Source organism: Durotheca rogersii (genome assembly GCF_024521655.1).
Source record: "Durotheca rogersii strain YMJ 92031201 chromosome Unknown GGS23scaffold_10, whole genome shotgun sequence".
In the NCBI taxonomy this organism is placed as follows: domain Eukaryota; kingdom Fungi; phylum Ascomycota; class Sordariomycetes; order Xylariales; family Xylariaceae; genus Durotheca; species Durotheca rogersii.
The window spans coordinates 312,781-329,166 of NW_026251241.1; the positions used below are offsets into that span (position 1 = coordinate 312,781).

General features: G+C 56.2%; 1 protein-coding gene across 1 annotated transcript; it reads right to left on the reverse strand.

Annotated features, from left to right (window-relative positions):
- Window positions 1-6,965: 6,965 nt before the first annotated feature.
- Window positions 6,966-10,042, reverse strand: GGS23DRAFT_609481 (uncharacterized protein; the record flags this gene model as incomplete). The annotated part of the gene is made up of 3 exons (XM_051520273.1): window positions 6,966-7,313; window positions 7,387-8,368; window positions 10,029-10,042. 3 exons carry the CDS (start codon window positions 10,040-10,042, stop codon window positions 7,155-7,157), a joined length of 1,155 nt encoding a protein of 384 aa, XP_051371762.1. The 3' UTR covers window positions 6,966-7,154.
- Window positions 10,043-16,386: the final 6,344 nt, after the last annotated feature.

The following is a 16,386-nucleotide window of genomic DNA, read 5'->3' on the forward strand; positions in this document are numbered from 1 at the left end:
TAGCTCACCACCTTCCTCGGAAATGCGTGTGCGTGAACGCTCCCAGCATCCGCCCTCGTTGTCGCCTTGGAGCTGAAAACACGCCATGGGCCATACGGCGAGCACCCGGAGTCCCCTAGGCTATAGAACACGTGTAAGTCGATGCTGATTTCGACCGACGGGGGAGTTCATTACCTTTCGCTAGCACTTTCGAAATTCGAGAAAAGCCCAGACCTATCGACCGTAAAGCCGTCATCTGCCACATCGGGAGGAGAGAGGTGAAAGGAAACCCCCCCCCCCTAAATGCCACTAAGCTAGGAGCATTGTCACAATACAGATCGCCGAGATCTCTTGGAACTCGGACCTCCTGTGGGCCCCCTTAGATCTTCAACCAGGGGCACTGATTTTGTTGCCGGATTTCATCGCCAGTCGAATAGGTATTTCGGATAACGGTTAGGCTTTTGAAAAAAAAAGAGTGAAAAATTTCGGGCGCCATCTGATCAGCTGGCGATTCTGGGGTCGGGGCATTTCGGCATCCTCACCCGCCGTATAACTTAATCGTACCATTTCAAATTTCTTAGGGCTGGCAATCGCACCATTCATAGATATGGGTCGGAGGAGCTCATCAGCATCGCCTAAGTCACGATGGTAGGAAAGTCGCGATTCGTATTACTACCTACCGCATCGTCGAGAGCCTGGATGTGAGGATATCCAAGGGAAACCTCCGATTGGCTGCACAACCCGAGGCGGATATATCTATCAAGCAGAGGCGTCCGGCACCCTAACCGGCTTCTCTGGCTATGCAACCCACTGAAACCAACTCCGGCCAGGCCTTTACGAAGTCGCTGGAGAGAGGCATGGGCATGGAGTCGAATCACGGAAATAGTTATCCTGCGACTCGAGCTTTTTATGCGGCTAGCCAGGGCGATGCCCATCAAAATGTATGAACAACCTCCCATCCAATCAGACACGAGGCACTCCGGATGAGGGGATCCCGCTTTCAGCCTCAACTATAATCCCAAGCAATGGTAGAAACCGCATTTGTAGGAAGCTGGGTACGTATGGTGAAGGCGCTGGCACGTCGCCCGCCGCCGCCCGCCACCGCCCGCATCGCTAGGGTCTCCTGTTCGAGCAAGAATCATACGGGCTCGACGGCGTACTTTATCAGCCCGATTCAATTTGCGCGCTTAAGGTCCGCTACGAAGTGCCTGTCAGCACGAGATTCGTGCCGGGACCCACGCCGATCATGGGAATACCGCTCGGTATTGCAGGCCCCCAGGCCGTCGACGGACGGAGCCACGGCAGCCAAGGCTCCCCCCGTACTCGGCCATTTGAGAATGGAAGATCCGGATCGATCGGAATCTGCTGTCCGTCGCAACCGTATCGAGTCCCGTTACGCATGTATAATGGATCGAGCGATCCGAGCGCTGACCCCCAAACGTACCTGGCGGGTAGGAGGATAGCGGTGATGACAAACGCCAGAGTAACTGCTGGGCACAGCACTAGTTTTTGGCATGGCGGAAATGTGTTGCATGCTGCATTGCCGAGAGCGGGCTAAGTCATCTAGGCCTGGTCATCCATGCCCGCTTTGCAGGTGGTTTCGTGCAGCGAAATTCCCCTTATGTGCGAATGATTCCTCTGCAGCAACAGGGGGCGCCTTGGAACCCCTCCCTTCCCTGCCTGTGAGGCCGGCGGCAATTGAAACGAGATTCCACACCGCTGGAACATGTCGAGTTCGCGAGCTAACTAGCTACGGTCTATCTGTCTGCCTGTCTGTCTAACCTCTCTCTCTCCCGAGGCGTTGTGTAGAACCACGTCAGCATTTCGCGACGAAGATGATGCGGCACGCGACGGGTAAATCGAGCCCTGATCGCGCCCGTTCGTCCATGCTTGAGAGGGTCTCGAGCATCTCGCCATCGCAGCGACAGGGGTCTGCGAACCATATGTGCCGTCTCCGTTGCCCTACTTTCTGTAGTTCGCTGGGCTCTGCTTCCGATTGTCGAATTTGGCCGATGACTACCGATCGAGCAGGCAATGCCAGATAGCGCGTACGGCTGAGCGAGGCTTCAGTCATTCGTCCATTATGGTGCTCCCCGACCCTGCCAGATGTTGCCCTCTCGCAGCTCACTTGACGGGGGGGTTGCACCTGTCATTGTTTTGCTTTTTTCCTCCCCGAGATGGCCCCCTAGATAAGGCAATTTATCCCAAATGAGTGTGGGCTGATGCTACAGGGACCTCGACACCGAATCTCAGATCAACTAACTTTGTTGAAAACCGCCATGCCATGCCGCGCATATGTCAAGACCAGCATTGAAATGTGTCATGAAACCCGTTGGACACGTCGAGGGCGAATGGGTTGCGGATTGCCCTCGCCAACGCGAAGGGGCGAAAAGGCGGTGCCGTATGCAGAGAGGGCCAGCCCGCCTTTTCACCGCAAGACGCTTATTTTTCCCCTTAACAGAAGCTGGAAATTCTGTCGGCAACCTTACTGGCTTTCCCGCCTTAGAGCTCTCGTTCTAGAACCCCAGCTGAGACTGTCTAGCTGATGGAAGTATCTCCAAGGCACGACAGCCTAACGGGGGAGCGGAACTGAGCCATGGTGTCGCAGCCCCCTCTCCTATGTCATAGGTATACGGGCGGGTCGTATGCCGTCTGCGGCTGCGAAAACGTAGCGCTGACCACATAGCGGCCGTCGATGCCAGCGAGAGACCTTACTCCTCCTCGGTTCGGAGGTTTAGAGACGGAGCGAGACGGCATGTCTGTCTTATGCGGTATGCGTGGGAAGGTTTCCCGCAGATGCGTGTACATGTCGTCGAATCTATATGAGACCATAACGCAGCCAACAACAGCGCTCTCGTACCCTATCCCGGTATTCCCTTATTGTGCTCCACGCCCCTCCGCATTGTGTGCTAGAGCGGCGTGCGCATGCTACTAGCGGCCGGTCGAGAGGGAGAGGGAGAGCAGCGTGTGGTCTGCCCGCCTACCTGCCCGCCTGCCTGGCGTTGAGCGACTCCGTGGAGGGGAGCGTGGGAGCGAGGGCCTTGGGATGACTAGTGGATGGGGGTTATATCGCAGCCGTGTTATATGTGACAATGACAGCGCACACACCACACACACTGGCGCAACTTAACACGTTGTCAAGCCAATCCGGTGTCTTGGTGGCGAAGGTCGGAACCAACCCTCCCCTCCCCTATCCTCCCCCCCTACGCAGCAACAAGAGCCGGCGTGATTAGCGTGCAGCTCTCTCTGAAGGGTACTATGAATTGAAGCTCCCGGATTAGAGCGTATAGTACCGAGACGAGTGTATCGCGCACGTTTTCACCTTCGTTCTGGGTGTTCCCCCTCTCTCCCCTTCCCCTTCGGTCTCTCTCCCTCCTCCCTACGCCATCCTATCTTCCCCCCGTGTCCCCCGTCGCTGGGCGTCACCTCGTAGGCGTATCTACCGCTGCCGCTGCTGCTGCTGCCCGCGCTGCTGATATGATGTCTGGCTATAACCATGTACCAGGGCGTTTCCCCCTTCCCGGCCTATGGAGACCTTTCCCCTCTGGCTTCTGTTACTCATGTTCTACCACGCACGTACACATACATCTGTGCCTGTAGGTCCGGTACCTACGTACACGTACATATCTTAGGTACGTGCCTACCTCACAGAGACGCAGTACACACGCGTACAAAGTAAATTCTCGAGCGAAGCGGTGAATCGGGATCGGCCCATGGTGCCCATTCCTACACATATACGCTCTATCAGACTCAGGACTCGAGGCTACTGTATAACTACCTAGATGTGCGCGTGTCTATTCACAGCGTACTGCGTAGTACCTAGACGTGTACCCAGCGTGATCGCCTAGCCCTAGCCTGCCAGGGCCTCGCCGCGAGCCGAGCGCCTTGCTCCATCTCTTCGTCTCTCTGTCCCCTGTCCCCTCTCTTTCTCTCGCCATTTTCTTTTGCGCTCCGCTCACGTGTTGGACTAGATCGTCTACACAGGTTATCGGAGGCGAGTATATACATCGATTCGTACGATACGGCAGCGCGTATGTCGATGTACCCACGGAGCCATACATACGAACATGCACAGAACCCCTGCCAGGTACCTAGCGGAGCCTTTGCGTGGTAGCGGACGGGACGGGGTGGGTGGACAGACGGATATTAGGCACCTATCTCTGTTGGCGATAGCTGTTACATGTCTCCTCGGTCTTACTGCTCTCCACGCATGGCTCGACTCACATAGTGGTACCGCTCGCTCTTGCCGGAGGGTTGCCGGGTGTTATTGGATGGAGTTCTCTGTGTAGGTATGTAGGCACGTACATGACATTACATACAGAACTGTTCCCAGCTACAGCTGCTACCTACCTACCTACCTGACCTACATACACATGCAACATATACGCATGCCACGGACGCACGCGCATACATGAGAGAGAGAGAGAGAGAGGAGGGGGGGGAGGGGGAGAGGGGCGGCGGGGACAAGGGGAGGAGCCACAGCAGAGAATGGAGAGGAATGTTTCACCACCGACATGCTTCTTTTCTTTTCCCCTCGCAGAGAGACAGAGAGAGGGAAAGAGAAAGCAAGAGGGTGGAGAGAAGAGGAGGGGGGAGGGTTGTGTGTGTGTGTGTGTGTGGGAAGACACCATCATCCTGCTCCCCTGCACACAAATAAGTGGCTGGTATTATATACACACTACCACCCACACACGCACATACACATACACACATACGCACACACTGCTCGCACGCACTTCTCGCGCGCGCGCACACACACATACGCACAGAGACACGCGTTGCACATGGGCGCGCACCTACATCGTACATACCCATACCCACTCGCCTGCCTACCTACCTACCTGCCTACCTATATACCTACATACCTACATACTTACTCATACACATACCAACATACCCACCTACCTACCTACCTACATACATACGTCTGTACATGAGCACCCAGCCCGCTCTCGCCCGCGCCTTTCGTCCTTCTCGGCTTCTCGGCCACGCACGGGGGGGGGGAAGGGGGCGGGGAGCGATGGTGAGTGATGTTGCCGGCCTTGCTTCCACGGCCTTATCGAGGCTGCGAGACCTCGATACTCTCTGATAGAGAGAGAGCGGGGGGGGGGGGGGGGGGGGGGCCGGCCAGCCTTTCGCTGCTGCGGAATGTAACGCCTGAGAGCTTGGTAGGTAAGGTAGGTAGGTAGGTAGGTAGGTAGGTAGATCAGGTATTGTGCGATGGGGGCGGATAGGGTAGGCTGGGCAGAGTTTACTAGTAGGCTGGGGAGGTAAGGTTAGGTAGGTAGGTAGGTAGGTTAGGTGATCGCCTCGTCGCCGTCGTCAAGGTTTCTGTTACTATCTTTCTGTCTTATCTTTTTTTTTTTCTTTCCTTTTTCTCTCCTTTTTTCTTTTTCTTTTTTTAAAAAAAAAAGGAAATATGGGGGAAACCATAGGGAATAGAGAACCAAAGTTAAGAGAGGAAGAAGAAAAAAAAATTAACATGGGTTCGTCAACTCGTGCGCATAGATTAGATCCGAGTGCCTAAACGTGGTCGTCTCAGCACCACATATCCGCCCGTACATCTGCCCGTCAGCAAGCATATAACTATATATATATAGTGTACCCCAAGCAGGTACCTGACCATAGTTACACGTAAGGGTATTATCATTATTTGGGAAGCGCGGGGGGGGGGGAGGGGCCGGCTGAGAACCAGAAGGCTATTAGGGAACATCGCGCAAAGGCGCGACCGATTGGTAAGTATTATATATATATATATATATATAATTGGAACGGGGGGAGAGAGGGTTGGATGGAATGGTAAGTGAACGAGATCGAATAAGAACGATGGGAATGATGATGAATGAACAACAGGCTAGTCATGAAATGTCGTATACCAATGCCTTCCTAGAGAGAGAGAGAGAGAGAGAAAGCCAGCCGGTATTTGCTCATGAGACCCCTCCGCCATCGTCCCTAACCCACCGATTCCCGCCAATGCTACCAGGAAAAAAAAGGGAAAAAAAAGGAAAAACAGCTCTTGCTGCTTGGGGCTCCCTGTGACCGGGAAGCGGGAAGACCGTTGCAAATCCCTAGGAACTTCGAATCATGAATTCGCCCTGCCACCCTCCTGACCCTGCTTCCTTCCGTCAACGAGACTAGAAAGGGAAAGAAAAAAAAAGTATTACCTAGCGTGGCTAGGGTTGTCGGTCGAATGGTACGGGTCTAACGCACCTCGTCTGCGCCTCTGCGTGCCTCGTCCGGGGGGGGAGGGAGGGGGGGCGGACCGGGGGGTATCTCTGGTGAATCATTCCATCTCGAAACCAAGCCTGTTTTTTATCTCCTCTAGATCTCCGTTCCCAATCTACCCGAGCCTGAGCCCTACCGCGAAGTTGCGGTCAATCTTCAAAGGCCCTCCCCCCTCTCCCTATCGTCCGTACCCTCCCTATCTGATAAAAAGAGCATACTGCTAGTCCCATCGTAGGTGTAGCGGAGGCCGAGAAAAGAGACGGACGAATAGAGTGGCAAAAACGCGCTTCTCGTCTTTGAACGCGTATGTGTATGTATTGATCTGTGTGCAATATTGGGAATCGAAGAAGTCTTGAAGCATTGCTCCCCCCCCCCCCTCCCCCCTCCCCCATCCCCACCACCGCCCGCACTCCTCTCCTCATCCCGTCCCCTCCGACCTCTAAATTTTGTCGTAAACGAAGTAAAAATTACGAGAAAAGGAACATGACCGTCGTGGTTTTGTGGTATCTCTAGTATTAAGTAAATTACCCGCCCCGGAAACCGAAGAGCGGGAAAACGTAAACCCTGGCCCATTACTATTGTTGTACAGCGTATTCGACTGGTGGTAGAAGTGGACTAGTCATGACGGTAGCCAAATGGGTGTGATAATATATAATATGCTCGGTTCGTCGCTTGTCATAGGCATTTCCGGGAGGGCGATAATCGTGAGGGAGAAATCGACATTCCCCCTTCCACTCGTTATCTTGATCGAAGATCGATGCTGTCCACAAGCCAATTCCTAGCTCGTGGCTCCCGGTGCTCGCGCCGTATCCGCCTCGCTGCCCTCTCCGCTTTACGAGGCCGGCGACGGTAGCTCGTTCCTCGTTATTAGCTCCTCACTTCTGAAGCTGTTGTGGATATATGGTGTCCCCAGACCCAGGAGCTGACACTCCTGGCGGGGACGCTGATTGCTATAAGTTTTCCTCTCCGACCTCCCCGACCTCTCCTCCGAGTAGTTGCGCGGCCCGCTCTCGGCACGCTTGAGGGGTGAAACCGGGACCAACTTTATTGGACACAAAACGCCATTTCTCGTTCTCGTAGTCTTGGAGCGCCGTTCTGAGCTTTTGGTCCTGCGAGTCCCCTGTTAGCGTCTTCCTCGGCGGGAGCCCTTCGTGCTGCGAGGATTAGGCGTGGGCAACTTACTGTCTCGTCCGTCCACTGGGTCGTCTTCGCCTTGAGCTTCGTACAGTAGCGGACTTGTAGAGTGCCCGACGAACGACCAGGGAAGAAATCGGCGATCTGCTTCCACGTCAAGCTTTTGTTCTCCTTCAGGTCGATCAGCAGTGCGTCGTCCTCCGGTGTGAATTTCAATTTCGGCCCCCTTGGTCTCGGTGCTGGGGGCGGCATGCCCGCTTGGCCCACCACGCTTGGAGCGCCACCCCCAGCGGCCCCCATACTACCGTCGCCGTCACGCCTCATCATCTTCGAAGGGGGCCCTTGGTCCGGTAACCGGTGGTGGTGATGAGTCGGAGCCGCTCCCGCAGCTTGCGCGTACGCGGCGCTCATGGACGGGTGCTGCATATTGTCGAGTTCGCCTTGCTCGAGTTCGGGCATCCCAGGAACGGACAGGTCGAGGTCGTCCGGCCGGCTACGCTTCGTCCCGGCGCTGTGAGGCTGGGTAGGAGTCATCGCCGGATACAGCGGCGGACCGACGACGGCGTGAGGAGACGCGGCCGGGCCATAGTGGGAAGGCTGATGGAGGTGCCGGGCGGGGTGGGCGCTTAGGTGTCCGGGGTCCATCAGAATCTGGTGGTGATGGGCGGGATGATGCTGCGACATGGCGTGATGGGACTGCGACTGCGTCTGTTCATGTAAACTCCCGTGTCCGGCGTGCTGCATTGGATTTCCTCGGTGGTGATGTGTGTCGTATGCGTGTTGAGTCTGGTTCTGCTCGCCCGGATGCGATTCTTGGGGGGAGTAATCGACATTGTAGTCCGGTCCCACTCGATAGTTGCCCGCCAGTGTGCCGTCGATACATGGGTTCCGCCAGAGCGAACCGCTCTGGACGGTCGCCGGAGTCTGTAGGGAAAGAATTTGATGGACTGGAGCCCCTCGGGGCTGCTGCTGCGCCGGCGGCTTTGGGATGGGGATGCGGTTCTCGCGCGTGGAATCGATGATACCCGTCCTGTCTGATTGCCCTCGAGTAATTAGTCGGCCGAGCACTTACTTGCCCAGCAACCGAGTACATGTGCTGGCGGAGCGGGAAGTCGTCGGTGAGCTTTTTAGGCGCGGGACGTTGCGGGAGCGTGTGGTGGAGTGCTGGTGGCAGTAGTAGTAGTAGTAGTAGTAGTAGTAGTAGTGGTGGTGGTGGTGGTTGTGCTGATGGTGGTGGTGGCGGTGGTAGCAGCGGCGGCGGTGGTGTCCAGGTAAGATCGTGTCGTAGGCCGACAAAATTCCCGTAAGCTAATGGGATTAAAAATCAAGTTTGGGGCTATCCGTGCAGTCTTTAACAACTCATTGCCACATAAGCCTGTCGAATCTGGGGGTCCGGTTCCCTTTTCTTGGTTTCCTCGGCTGGTCTATTATATGGTGACAAAACGTCAAAATAGAAAATGAAGAATGAGCGGGCAAGGGATGCATTATATCGTCTGATCTTCTCTCTCGATTCTGTCCAGGCAGGGACAGGCTTGGGATGACCCGCAAGTACCTAGCTAGACGGCAAGTACCTCGACAACCTGGACTACTTCTCTTTTCATCCACAGGTTAAAGCACTTGGCCTGATTTGCCATGTGCGAGACAAATATCGTTCCTGAGCGGGTGTGGAGATTCGGTTACCTCGCCCGGCGATGACGGCAGCGTAATTTGACTGCTCTTATGCCATGGTCAGCTTGCCGGATATAGACGATACCCCGGCTGGTGGTTATGATGCAACTGGGGCAGCGATAGCCCACCGCGGGCGACGAGCATACTGGGGGGGGGGGAGGAGAGCTGGCAAGGTGAGAGGTACACGGCTGACTTGGGGGGACCCGAACGAGCCATGCCCCAAACGAGATTGTGGAAAGCCAATGCCATCTCAGGAGAGAAGACAGACAGCGAGGAACCGTCTGGAACCCGGCATAGAAGGATACCAAACAGGACGACCCGAATGGAGAAATACAATGCTGAAACGGGCCCTACCAGGCCGTTGGGCAGTGTCTACACACACACAGAGAGAGAGAGAGCATGACAAGCGAATAATCGAGGTGGGCCACACCCAGACTCATGACAGACCGGCCCCCCTGCTCAACCTTTTCACCCAAGAGAAGCCAAGGCAATGGCAAGTCAGAATGCCGGTCAACTGGGTGGACTGTACGGGTGGCGCGCCCACGCTCGGCTGCTAGGGCAGTTGGTCACTCTATCGCCCTCGCCCGCTTGGAGGGGGATATATCCGAGCCGGGGTGGGCTATAACAGGGAATTAAAGAGCTGTGATCCCGGACACGCCATAGGGCGAGCGGAATCGGTAAGGTTGCCAGCAGCCACAGAACACGCTGGACAGATTGCCGAGCCAGAAAAAAAACAAGGGGAATATGACACTTAACCCACTTCACGGAGTGCCTAGGAGACGAAAGATCCAACGGCGGTACGGCTCACGGCTGGGTGGCCGCAACAGTCGAGGGTACCAGAACCTGGTTTCTGTGTAAGCGACAGTCTCAAGTGTTACTGGTACATGTAAGGGGGGTTACATAATAGCACGAGGCGGGAGAGCGGGTAACAGATGCACGCGCGCATGTAGGTACACGAAAAGGAAAAAAAAAAAGCCGCCACCAGGCGTGTGTGACCCGGGGGGGGGGATGAGCAGACTCACGTTTCGGGAGACATGGCGATGATGCTGGGATGCCTGGATCACCAAGCGGGAGCGAGCTGGGGATGGAGCTAGAGGAGATAGGTAGAGAAACCGCGGGCGCGCACGCGAGGATAGAGAGAGAGGACGCTTGGCGGGATGGCCGGACAGGGACCACTCCTGGACAGCTCGTGGACTGGAATGGGGCCATGCGATGCTGCGATGCTGCGATGCTGCGGCGCCCGTCTGTCGGTCTGCCTGTTCGTCCGCTCGCCTTGCCTGCCACGCCCCGGCCTGCCCATCGACCGACTAACTGGAAGTCGTCATCGTATCGTTAATCTCAACTAGCATATACATAGTCTGCCAGCGAATGAGCCGGATACGGAGGGGGGGAAGGGAGAGGGACGAGTGGTCCCAATTCTCTGGATCCCGGCTCCAGGGCATCGTAATATTGCGCGATTCAATGCGACGGAGACGGGAGCACCAATAGAGGGTGGGACCGGCCGAGGCTGGTCGAGCTAGGCCACGACAGCGGACGCAGAGCTGAAAGAAAAAGGAGCAGTTCGGCGATGGAGCTCACGCATGAACGAAACGCGTTTCGACGGTTCCAAGCAATTAAAAGACCAATTATGCAATTTGACCGTGATCTCGGCTTCTAGAAGAATGGAAATTGCTTCTAGGGCGTGACCGGGGGGGTTTTTTGAGACGGCTGAGCCACCGTCCGGGAGGGTCTGAGGGGGGGACGATGTTGACGTTCGGACAGGAGGGGGGAGGGGGGGGGAGAAGTGGGCGGCGCTTGGGCACGGAAGAGGTTGAAGGAGAGAAGATGGAAGACGAGCCAAGGAGGGAAGAAGGAGAAGAAGGTGTTCTAGAAAAGAGAGCTGCAAGATCGGAAATTGCGAACGATCTGGGGGAGGCAGGTGGTGGGCATGTAGGCAGGTCGGGTTTAGGTAGGCGCGGAGGAGGACGAGGAGGCATCAGGTGGTTTAGCTGCCTAGGTATGCATGTATCGAGCATTGCCTACCTGGGCAGGTAGGTACCTAACCCGCCTACCTGCTTACCTTGGGTACCTATTTACCCGCCTATCTACCTACCTAGGTACCAACCTAGACCTACCGACAATTACATACATACACATATACATACGTGCATACGTGCATACCTACATACCTCCTATACACATACCTCCTACCTGCCTTACGCAGAACATGCAAAATAGTGCCGACCTACGTGCATATCCGCTGCCGGCCTGACCTGAACCGACTGACCTGACCTCGAGTGACCTACCCGCTACGTGCATACACACCCGCACACCTCCCGCACAACCCCATCCCACACACACCTGCCGTTGTGGCTGCCAACCAGCCTGCCTGCCTACCTACCTACTCTTTAAGGTACCTTACCTCCGGACGTCCATCCCACCGTCGCCTACCCGTCCAGGCAGACACACTGCACCGCTTCCCTCTCGAGCCTCGGTATCGCGAGAGGGTGCTGCCCGCCCCGGGTGCGGCGCCTGGGGGCCTACGGGGTAGGGGTACGTGCACCCGCTGCCTCAGGTACGCAGGGGCGTGCGTGTGCGTGTGTGTGTGTGTGTGTGCGTGTGTGCGTGTGTGTGTGTGTGCGTGTGTGCGTGTATACGTACGATTAAACGTGGCTGGAGCTAGGCAAGGTAGGTAAAGAGGAGAAGAGAGGTCCTCTTCTCTCACCCATGGCAGGAAAACCCGCCCACCCAGACCCAGAGCTGGCCGGGCTCACCTTAATCTTGAGGCTAAAATTAGAACGCCTGCTGGCTCAGCTCGGGCCCCAGGTGCCCCACGCTCCCCCTGGCCGCGAGAGAGGCCATTGTTATCTGCCTGTCTATCTGCCCGCGTTACGTACCTACGTGCCTTGCCCCCCTCCGGTACGCGCACGGCGTCGATTATGCTTCTGTCTGTGACCCGGTCGTATTGCCCGTCTTGGGTATGTCTAATGTCTAACAGGTCCATCTCGAGGTTTTTATTTTTATTTGTTTTTAATCTTTTAGGTGTTTTGGGGTTTCTGGATTCCCTTCTCCTCCCCTCTCTCTCTGCTAATGTGCGTACCTGCTGGGTGAAGTTGGCTCGCTCGCCTCGAAACCCATCATCCCCTCCCGATCTGTGATGATACGACTAATGGAATCCCCTTCTCGTCCGTGGCGGGAAGAAGGGGTTAGCGGGTCGATGCGACTATACTGCTATGTTAAGCGCTTGCATTAGGTATTTTCGGCATGAGAGCTTCTTCTTCTTCTTCTTCTTCTTCTTCTTCTCCACCCTCCCTCCGGCCCCGTCTCCTCCCTCTCCCCTTTTCGTCCCCCTCTCGCGTCTGCATCTGAGATTTCGTCGCTATGCGTAGGTAGGCAGGTGTCGTAGACAGCCCATGGGAAATTGGCGCATCGTCTGTTCGTCCGCGTATATGTACATGCGCACACCTGAACCGAACCGGCAACGTCGCGTAACCAACCCAATCCACCTCCTGATCATCTGCCGTGGACGCACCGGCGTAGCACGAGACGGGTTGCATGCTACGTAGGTGGGAGATGGCACGGCGGGTAGGTCTGTCAATGCAGCCCGCGTGGTGTGACCTCACCCATTCTTCCCTTCTTCGGATGCAGCGCAGCTATGCGATTGGCCGAGCAACCCGTCTAACCGCAGCGGGCTTGGAGGCATGGATCGCGCCGTTAATTTCCCCTGCCTGCGTGCGAGACGGCTTTTCCTTCTAGAATGCTTCTGTCCAACAAGCCTTGCCCTGTCCACCCTTTTTTTTTTTTGTAAATTTATATATATTTGTATTTACCTACATTTATATATATGTATATATATATATTTAATTGTTATTCCCATTCTGTCTCTCTTCTGCTTGGTCTCTTCCCCCTGCACCCGACCGGCTGGGTGGACCGTTGCAGTCCAACCCGCTATCCGGTTCGGCCGCTGCATGCGCGCGCGCGCCCGCCCAGGGACGATGCAGCCCATTTTCATGCCCAGATTCGGTCGCGGCGACGCTTGTCGAATTGCTGCGTGCTATGCGCATATATGTAGCGCCGCGTGGCGCATCGGGGAGGTTAAAATCTGACGTTTGTGGATTCTCATCCATCGCCTATCGACGGTCGCATGAAGACATCGTCAGCTAGACTTGCCAGCCTAACTCGGCTTGGGTAGTAGTGTTCTACTCTCTTCCCCACAGAGCCAATTCACCGCCTGAGACCTGTTTATACGTTGGGTGGTGTGCACAACCTACCATTCTCTCTCGCTGTCACCTCTCTTTTTCTTCTTCCTTTTCGGTTATCACAGCTCGCTCTAGTTTGGTTCCATTCCGCTGTGTTTTATTTGCCATCTGGCGACTTCATGCCTACTCTCATATTTTTCTCCACGGGCTTGCCGTGACAAGACGAGCTGTCCTTTTTTGTTTTCCTCTCCTTTTCTTGGCGCTCAGCCCTTGAACAGGACGATGACTTGCTGGGGAAATGATGGCTTCGCTTATCAACGTTGATGGACAGACGTATCCCACTCCCACTCCCACTCCCACACATCCACACACACACACACTCTCTCTCTCTCTCCATCTCCTCCGACGCCTGCCAACGACTTCCCGCCAGCATCCGGGTTCCCCTGATCCGCGCAGCCGGCCCCCCTTCGACGTAACCATCAGGCAACCCCTCTCCGAACGGTATCTTACGAGTGCTGACCGAAACTTTGGCTTCACGACCCCGATACGCGTCAAGATGAAGTCGCTTTGTCGCACTGGCAGGTGATTTTTTTACGGATATCGTAGCATTTTCTCGTTTGAGATGTGATGGGCGCCTGTTCTCTCCTTCTCCTGCATGTTTCGGGTCGTTTCAAGCTCCGTGCCCACATAGACCTCCTCGCGTACCCGCCGTCTCCACTCCCGCTGTCGCCTCGATTCTCCTGTACCATCACCGAGCTTCACCGTCGTAGACGTCGCTCTGGATCGGATGCTTTTTGTACGAAGCCGTGAACCGTCTTCTGATACTTCGTCTATCTCTCTCTTCCCCTCCTAGGCGTCGCTCTCTGTGTCTCTCTTCGTTCTTCTCGGCGTTCGCAGCACCTCCCCTCCCCCTCGCCCTCCCCCACCTTTTCCTCCTTAATTGAGGATGATTGGCATCTCGTAACGTGATGTGCGAGTTTGCGACCGCCATCTCGGTCGAAGTTGGATCCATCGTGCGTGCGGGGCGCGGCGCCGAGACTTTCGCGGAAGCCGAGGAGCCCACACGCTACCCCAAGACGGCGGGTGGGCACGTATCATGGTATTATGGTAGGTATGTATGTATGTATGTATGTATGTGCGTATGCACGTACGAGAGCAGGGGGGCGCAACGCCCAGAAGGGTCAGCCTCACCTCCAGGTGTCGCGTACATATCCGAACGACCCTGTCGATAATGGTGCACATCTTACTGGGGAAGGTTCCTTGACAGGTTGGGGTGGGGATGGCTAGGGCCCTCCTCATACCGCTCGCCCACCGCCTCCCGCCCTCGACCCGAGTTATCGTTGTGTTGCGTTGCGTTGCGTTGCGTTGCGTTGCGTTGCGTTGTGTCGCGTTACGTCGCGCAGCGTCGCATCGTGCTGCTGTGTATCTGAGTTCGCAGGTGCCATGTGTGTGTAGATGGCATAATATCTCCTCGTCTATGTCTACATCTAGGTATCTACACCTCGCACACACATATATACACATATACACACATATTAGGCGCCTGCGTACATACCTGGAGGAGGTAGGTAGTATAAGGATGTACGTATAGAGATTTGTGCTAGCCCGTCCGCCCATCCCATCCCATCCCACCCCCCCCCTCTGGCCCTGGCGGCGAGCCAAAAAAAAAAGAAAAAACAAAAACAAAAAAGACTCCGCATCGAGACCCTCGTCCGCCCAGAGATCCAGACAGATGGGAGGGGGGAAGGGGGGCGGTAGTAGTACTATGTACTATACGAGCCTCCCTCTCTGCGTACCTCTACCCACCTATTCACAGGCGACAGAGCGATCGCCGTGTCCCGAAGCCAGAACCACAGGAGCGCTCGCCGTGGGCCACGTATTTATTTCTAGACGCGGCCCCCCGAGAAGCGCATCGAGCCAACGCTGGACCGGCGCGCGATCAGTCTGAGCGGGCTTGGTGGACCGAAGAGGGCGCGCGCGGGCTCTGGTGCCAGCGCGAGATCCTCCCCCCTCCTGGCGGATCTGCAACTCGATCTCGCCCAGGCGCCCGCGCATGAACGCATGAAGAAGGCCAATTTGCTTTTCCCATCCCGCCGCAGCGAGAGAAACAAAAAACACCCTTTTTCAGCCGGGCTATCTCGGCAGCGCCATTACTTCGGCACCACCACGCGCCTGGCAGAATTCCCCTGCCCGCAGCGACGCTGATCGTCTCCAACGTACCGCACCGCACGTACGAGTAGGTTATTTACCCACGAGATTCGCCGCCGCCTCGCGCCCCAACTGACCTTCGCATCCCTCCCCTCGTGACCCGTCGCAACCCGAGCCGGATTCGTGCATGGATGTTATCTCTGTATGAGTATGTGCATACGTACCTCGTACGTGTGCTTGTGTGTGTGTGTGTGTGTGTGTGTGTCTCTATCTGGCCCCCAGATCGCAGAGAGCGCGCCCTTATCGTGTCTCATCTCGGCCCTCCCCCTCCTGGAAATCTGCCTGCCCCAATGCCTTCGCTGCAATGCCGGCGTGCGTGCACGCATACACCCACCGCCGCACTCGTGCGATACAGGTGGGCGGCATGCAATGCCTCTGTTCGGTGGAGGCATGTCCCCAACGAGAGGCAGGTTACCTACGTGCCACTGTGGTGTAGGTAGGTATACACCTCCTCGACGTCCCTACGCATAAACCCGGGATGCCCCCACCCCTTTTTAGGTTCCCGCCGACGACCTGCGATGATGACACGACGGCGATGGTCGTGAGGGTTGCAAGGTCAGATGCTGGTGCCTGTCTGGCCCGCGCCATGTACTGTACATTTACGTGTACGTCTTCCCTCCTCCCTCCCGCACCACGCGGAGGCGTTAGCGCATAACGTCGACCTGGGTCGCCGCTCGTGACCTCCCCTTGGCAGGATTGCGTTGCGCTCCCACGCCGGCGGGCAGAGGCAGAGACAGAGTCTTACTTCGTAGGGCAAGGTCGGGTTGGGTTCCTCTTCGCTCTGCTCGCTCCGCTTTTCGCGTCGGTTGGGACCCTCCACCCATGTTGTCGTCGCCAGGGGGAGGGAGGGGGGGGAAACGTGTTGGAATTGGGTTCTGTCTGGTTAGCTTAGGTACGCTGTGTACATGCGGGCTAACCCGACTGGACTGGGTCCGACCCCAGGCTCTTATGGGTACACGCGAGCCGCGTACCTCCGTACCTGCGTAGGTACCTG